This window comes from Hemibagrus wyckioides, linkage group LG07, assembly GCF_019097595.1.
Source record: "Hemibagrus wyckioides isolate EC202008001 linkage group LG07, SWU_Hwy_1.0, whole genome shotgun sequence".
Taxonomy (NCBI): Eukaryota; Metazoa; Chordata; class Actinopteri; order Siluriformes; family Bagridae; genus Hemibagrus; species Hemibagrus wyckioides.
Window position 1 is genome coordinate 25657401 of NC_080716.1, and position 7216 is coordinate 25664616.

Here is a 7216-nt window from a genome sequence, read left to right on the forward strand (position 1 = left end):
GATATTTAAAAATGAAATAAGTGTTTCTGTCTGGTGTGCATAGCTAAGCGGGGCAAGTTTAAGGCTGTTTCTGCCCTCAAGGTCATTCTTTTACACCGCTACCAACACCAACGATTTGTAACCCTTTCAGGCAGGGTCAGCATTCAACATTCTGACCACTGAGAGGTGAAGTGAATAAGACTGATGATCTCCTCATCATGGCACCTGTCAGTGGGTGGGATATATTAGGCAGCAAGTGAACATTTTGTCCTCAAAGTTGATGTGATAGAAGCAGGAAAAATGGACAAGTGTAAGATTTGAGTGAATTTGATGAAGGACCAAATTGTGATGGCTAGACGACTGGATCAGAGCATCTCCAAAACTGCAGCTCTTGTGGGGTGTTCCCGGTCTGCAGTGGTCAGTATCTATCAAAAGTGATCCAAGGAAGGAACAGTGATGAACCGGAGACAGAGTCATGGGTGGTCAAGGCTCATTGATGCATGTGGGGAGAGAAGGCTGACCCGTGTGATCTGATCCAACAAACAAGCTACTGTTGATCAAATTGCTGAAGAAGTTAAGAAGCTGGTTCTGATAGAAAGGGGTCAGAATACACAGTGCAGGACAGGGTCAGGGCTGTTTTGGCAGCAAAAGTGTGGGACCGACGCAAGGTGGTCATAATGTTATGTTATGCCTGATCGATGTTTTCGGTTATTTCACCTCCTCCTCTTTGTTTGAAATGGACAAAAAACAAAACAAAAAAGACGCTCAGAGCCCTTAGGTTTAATATTCTGTGTTTTTATTGACCATGGCTCAGTCCACCACGGTGAACGGCATCAGTTCAACAACTAAACTTCTGGATATTGTTAGATTTGTGGAATAAGGTAGTCTGAATAATACAAATGAAAAGACGACGCAGTGGAGTCCAAAAGTCTGTACTGAACACAGATAAAGACTAAATATGATGGATATTTCATAATCTCTACTATTTCTAATTTTTAAAAGATTTAAATGTAAACGAATGTGTGTGATATTCGTTACTACTACTAAACAGATTTCTAATGAAGCATGGGATCTAGAATGGATCATAAGTTTTGGAACAAACTTGTGCCGCTCGAGTGTCATTGAAAAGTCGATATATTTTCACTCGAGTGACGTCACTTGAGTAACGAAAAAGCGTCGTATTCAATCAGAGAGGAAAGCAAGACTTTTGGACCTCACTGTAGATAACCTGCTTTGAGGAAATGAAAGATAAAACAAAAAAACAAACAAAAAGACTGGTGCAAGGTTCTACATAAATACATTATTCTGATAATCATCATGTGTAAAGTGCAAATCTCTAGGTTTAGTATATACTAGTTTTTTTTTCTTTCTCTGTGTGTGCGCAAGCATTTCTAATGTAGATTGAGACAGGTAGTCATTTGGTTCGACCAAAAAAACCCCACCCACCTCCACCCCCGCCCCCTCCACCATGCATGACTGAGCCCTTTTTTTCTGTTCAGATTTTGTGCCTTTGGCAATAAAATGATTGAGAACAGCCCCGGGCGGCAGGGCTGCCGAAAACCACGACGGCGTCGGATGTGTTACGGCTTCCATTTCATGTCAATCAGAGGTGTACAACCATCTTCCTGATATTAGTCACTCTAAACAGGAAAAAAAAAACCTTAAAAACACGCTGACACGGAAGCAACAGTACCGCTATTGATAATTTCCCAAAGTATTTTATTCCCCTTATACTACAGCAATTGGTATGACATCATACATCTTATCTCTTTATAGTAGGGTTTAACGTTGTGGAGCATCCACATTGTCAGCATTTATATAGAACATTATAGAAATGTATTTATTTCATCCACTTTATTCTGTCTATTATGATAAAAATAGGAGAAAAAAAAACACCACATCTTCTTGCGCTACTCTGGAGCAAACAAAGATCATAGTCTTGAAGTAATTCTGGAGACTCGTCTGCTTTGCTAAATCATTCGCATCAGCTTCTTGTCTGGATCGACGTGTTGAAGGTTTGGAGATGCGTTTCGGCTCACCGTGGCTGGAGAGAGTGGTTATTTGACTAGGTGTATCTTTAGCATCAGTTTAGCAAGCGTTTCCACTCACAGACCTGCTTTTCGTTGTTTGTTTTTGCGCTATCTCTGGGCTACCGTTCTATAAAAGCGCTAACATATCAGAAGAGCTGCTTTTCAAGAGCACTACAACATGTGTAAGGTGTGCGGCAATGATGCTAAAATATGCCATTTGTTGTTGTAGAAGAGATGCATATAGTAATACTGAGCCCTTTCGGTTATAGGTAAGAAATCAGAGGCAGAGAAGCTTTGTGATACGTCCTGGGAGATGGTTGTACACCCCTGCGTAGTATTAATGTTGAGCCGGTCCTACGTTTAATCAGAGCAACAGAGAACCCTGTGGGATCTCTCCTGCGGGACATTTCGGGTTCGTGAACGTACGTAGCTCAGGATGTGTGATAAGTTTCTGCAAAGATGTTCAGGAATCTCTTCTATTTCTGCTAATATAACTGATAAAGAATGTGCATGACCTGTGGAAAAAAGGAAAAGAAGTGTGTATTTGTGTGTGTGTGTGCACGCTGGGTATCTTCAAAGACTGGCCTCTATACCGAACCGATAACCAATTGGAGCAGCCGGAGACACGATGAAGGCCTTCGTCCGCGCTGAGCTGGATGCTGTAGCTGAGAACAGCGGAGGAGGAAGGTGTCTCTCCACACGGCGACGGCGACGTCAGTTGGTCTCGTACGTAGAGAGGAGCGCGGCGTCGACCGGTTCCATGCAGGAAGGACAGGTGAAGGAGCGCATGAGCCAGTCGTCTATGCAGTCCATGTGGTAGATGTGCATGCAGGGCAGGAACCTGATGGGGTCGCCGTATACAAAGTCCATCATACAAATCACACACCTGAAGAGGAGAAGAGAAATTATAATTAGTCAGTGAGGCTGGTGGCAGGGTAAAAGGGAAAGCAACGGTTACAGTTATAATCCTAAGGACTGGACAAGAGCAGGTGATGGCTTTTCCCTAATCTTCATCTGTCCAGTGTAGCCTCACGTTTCCTGTTCCTGTCTCACAAGAGTGATCTTTTGCTTTGCCTACTGTAGCCTGAACCAATATCAACAGGATAGTTATTATTTTATTTTTTACATAAATAGAGTTGTTTTGTTTTGTTCTGTATAAACTTTAGAGACTGCTCTAACCAGCCATTCTGGCACCAGCAAAACCTGCAAGGTCCCTGAGATTGCTGAGCTTTTTCTCCTCATTCTGATGTTTGATGTAATCAATAACTGAAGCTCTTGACCTCTATCTGAATCCACATGATTTTCTGAACCTTGTTGCTGCAACATGACTGAATAAACGCCTGAACAAGAGGGTTCTACATGTGTTCCTAATAAAGTGGACAGTGGGTGTGCGACTCGGCTCATTAGCTGTCACAGTTATGTAGTTTTAAATAATGAACTATATATTTCATTTCATTTCATTGTCTGTACCGCTTATCCGATCTATACTCGGGTCACGGGGAGCCTGTGCCTATCTCAGGCGTCATTGGGCATCAAGGCAGGATACACCCTGGACGGAGTGCCAACCCATCACAGGGCACACACACACACACACACACTCATTCACTCACGCAATCACACACTATGGGCAATTTAGAGACTCCAATCAGCCTGTGAGAGGAAACCAGAGCACCCGGAGGAAACCCACCAAGCACGGGGAGAACATGCAAACTCAGTGAGCAGGAGCGAGGCTCGAACCCAGGACGCTGGAGGTGTATAAACTATATATATATATATATATATATATATATATATATATATATATATATATATATATATATATATATATATATATATATATATGTGTGTGTGTTAGTCAGTGTTAAAGAAGTTAATAAGGCGGGAAATACGGAAACCTCGTTTGTAAAATCGTCTGTCTATAATAAGCGCTCACTCTCGGATCTTCTTCTCGGATCCGTCCTTCCCTCCGTCGAACACTCCTCTGGGCAGGTGCTGAATGAGGCCGATGCGCTGAGCGATGCGGATCTGCTCCTCCTCCGTCAGCTGGGTGGCCAAACACGTCTGACTGGGTGTGGGATGGTACACTGGTGTGCGGACCTGCTCCTGCACAACAACACACACACACACGTTATTAGATAAAATGATGTAACTCTGGACGCTGTCACACAAACATCCACTCAGTTACAAGCTTGCTAAATGAAGATACCTTTACAGCCTGAACATCTATGTTCAAACTTTCAACAAAATAATGTATCATTTGTTAAAAAAGTCTACTATATCCAGTACATCTAATATCCAGTACATCTAATCTACATCTCCTATATCCTGATGAATTAATAGCTGGTGTTGTAACGGGTGCCAAAACTTTATCCTTAGTAGCTTTAATGTTAGATCTAATAGACATTAACATATTAATGTTAAAGGCACAGAGGATTTATTAGACTGATCCACTCATTTGTTATAAGCAGGAATGTAATGTTTGGTGTCATGTTGCACGGTCCTAATGACCAAGGTGCTGACTGGAAGGCTGTGAGTTCAAATCCCAGCAAATGTCAAGCTCTCACTGGTGGACTACTGAGTATAAACATACAACTGCTCAGGTGCATCCATCCTCCTCTGAGCAGGGAGGGAGGGAGGGAGGGAGGGAGGAAGAGTGGAAGGAAGAAAGAAGTAAGAAAGTAATCAGAAAGAAAGGAAAGAAGGAATCAAGGAAGGAAGGAAGGAGAAAAGGGAGAAAAAATAAGTAATCAAGGTACAAAGGAAGGACGGAAACAATGAAGGAAACAAGGGATAAATGAGGAAGAAAGGTAGGCAGGAAGGAAGGAAGGAAGAAATCAAGGGACAAAGGAAGGAAGGAAGGAAGAAATCAAGGGACAAAGGAAGGAAGGAAGGAAGGAAGGAAGGAAGGAAGGAAGGAAGGATTCAAGGGACAACATGAGGAAGGAAAAAAGAAAGGAAAAAATTAAGAAAGAAAGTGATGAAAACAGAAGAAAGAACCTTTTGATATTTGGGCTTAAATTTTGCAATAATAAAAAGAAATGTTGTTTTTCAGAAACGTAAACTAGACAACTAAATCTATCTCTAACACCTGCATCACTCACAGACACTGACCACAACTAATGAAGTTTATATCTCTATCTCTAACACCTGCATCACTCACAGACACTGACCACAACTAATGAAGTTTATATCTCTATCTCTAACACCTGCATCACTCACAGACACTGACCACAACTAATGAAGTTTATATCTCTAACACCTGCATCACTCACAGACACTGACCACAACTAATGAAGTTTATATCTCTAACACCTGCATCACTCACAGACACTGACCACAACTAATGAAGTTTATATCTCTATCTCTAACACCTGCATCACTCACAGACACTGACCACAACTAATGAAGTTTATATCTCTAACACCTGCATCACTCACAGACACTGACCACTCCTGAAACACTGAGAATATAAACATGAAATATAACTGGATCTCTCACTGATCTATAAACGCACTCAGATCTCAGGATCATTAAACACCACAGGGCGAGCTACAGCACTCTCTCTGTCTGTCTAACTCTCTCTCTATCTCTCTGTCTATCTCTCTTTCTATCTGTCTGTCTAACTCTCTCTCTTTCTATCTCTCTGTGTCTCTCTCTCCTGATGATGGATCATGCTGTGATGGGGAACACTGACCTCATAGGGTGGAGGAGGCTCTAACTCGGGTTCGGGTCCGTCCCCGGTGCTGACTCGGTCCGACTGGGACTCGTGCAGTAACGAGATGTTGTCGGATGTCGGGGATTTCAGACAGTTTCCCATAATCACTAACGCTAACGTCTGAGAGCTATAGAGCAAATCAACACCCGTCTTTCTCTACACTCTCAACACACACACACACTCCTGACACACTGCTTTATTAAATAAATACGACTTCAGAATACATATATAACCAAACTGTTTACGATTTCTCGTTCATTTCGGAGAGATAAAGGAAGTCAGGCATGCTATATCAAAAACAAACAGCAGCTCATTCACTTCACTAGCTAGCACGCTAGCGCTAACTAGCCTGGGAGGATAAAACTTGGAACTTTTCATGAACGCGCATCACGTCATTTCCGTCCAATAACACGATTCATCTCTGTCTAAACCAAGTTACGCTTCGACACTGACCAGTATCTCGCTAATAATGATAATATTCCTAGCCAGACACTTTATACTTGAAGTCTTCGGCCTTGCCTGTTTCCACCCTCTGCTAGGAGACAACACGGACACGTCACGGTGTTGTTCTCTGACGCACGCAAAAACTCGTCCTCGGATTGGGCCGTCTTGCTGTTGACGTCACTCGTGTTTGCGCACGTGGAGGAGAACCTCACTCCATCTGTGTTGTTTTTTATTTTCTTCCCTCATCTAAGCCTATAGATCCAGATGGAGATGAGAAGAAAAAGTTTTCCTCCGCCCCTCTTCATCACACCCGTATGTGCTTGTTGAACATCCATCTATCCATCCATCCATCCATTTTATATACCCGCTTTATTCCTAATTAGGGTCACAGGGATCTGCTGGAGCCTATCCCAGCGCACATTGGGTGAAAGGCAGGGGTACACCCTGGACATCCCACCCAGTCCAGGACACCCAGTCCATCACAGGGCTACATACAGACGAACAACCACACACACCCTGGACATCCCACCCAGTCCAGGACACCCAGTCCATCACAGGGCTACATACAGACGAACAACCACACACACCCTGGACATCCCACCCAGTCCAGGACACCCAGTCCATCACAGGGCTACATACAGACGAACAACCACACACACCCTGGACATCCCACCCAGTCCAGGACACCCAGTCCATCACAGGGCTACATACAGACGAACAACCACACACACCCTGGACATCCCACCCAGTCCAGGACACCCAGTCCATCACAGGGCTACATACAGACGAACAACCACACACACCCTGGACATCCCACCCAGTCCAGGACACCCAGTCCATCACAGGGCTACATACAGACGAACAACCACACACACCCTGGACATCCCACCCAGTCCAGGACACCCAGTCCATCACAGGGCTACATACAGACGAACAACCACACACACCCTGGACATCCCACCCAGTCCAGGACACCCAGTCCATCATAGCGTCACATATAGACGAACAACGACACACACTCACACACTCACTCCTATGTGCAATTTAG

General features: G+C 43.8%; 1 protein-coding gene across 1 annotated transcript; it reads right to left on the reverse strand.

The window, feature by feature from the left end:
* Positions 1–758: 758 nt before the first annotated feature.
* Positions 759–6285, reverse strand: LOC131356542 (RING finger protein 11-like). Its single transcript, XM_058395637.1, has 3 exons — positions 5704–6285; positions 3943–4112; positions 759–2895 (listed from the first exon to the last, which is right to left on the reverse strand). Exons 1-3 carry the CDS (start codon positions 5824–5826, stop codon positions 2724–2726), a joined length of 465 nt encoding a protein of 154 aa, XP_058251620.1. The 5' UTR covers positions 5827–6285; the 3' UTR covers positions 759–2723.
* Positions 6286–7216: the final 931 nt, after the last annotated feature.

Bases quoted from the DNA above. Each gene is read 5' to 3' on its own strand.
- LOC131356542 (XM_058395637.1), bottom strand. From the start codon at position 5,826: ATGGGAAACTGTCTGAAATCCCCGACATCCGACAACATCTCGTTACTG. The intron at 4,113-5,703 runs GTCAGTGTTCCC...GTTGTTGTGCAG, and splicing joins AGCCTCCTCCACCCTATGAG to GAGCAGGTCCGCACACCAGT. The intron at 2,896-3,942 runs GTGAGCGCTTAT...TCTCCTCTTCAG, and splicing joins TCCGAGAAGAAGATCCGAGA to GTGTGTGATTTGTATGATGG.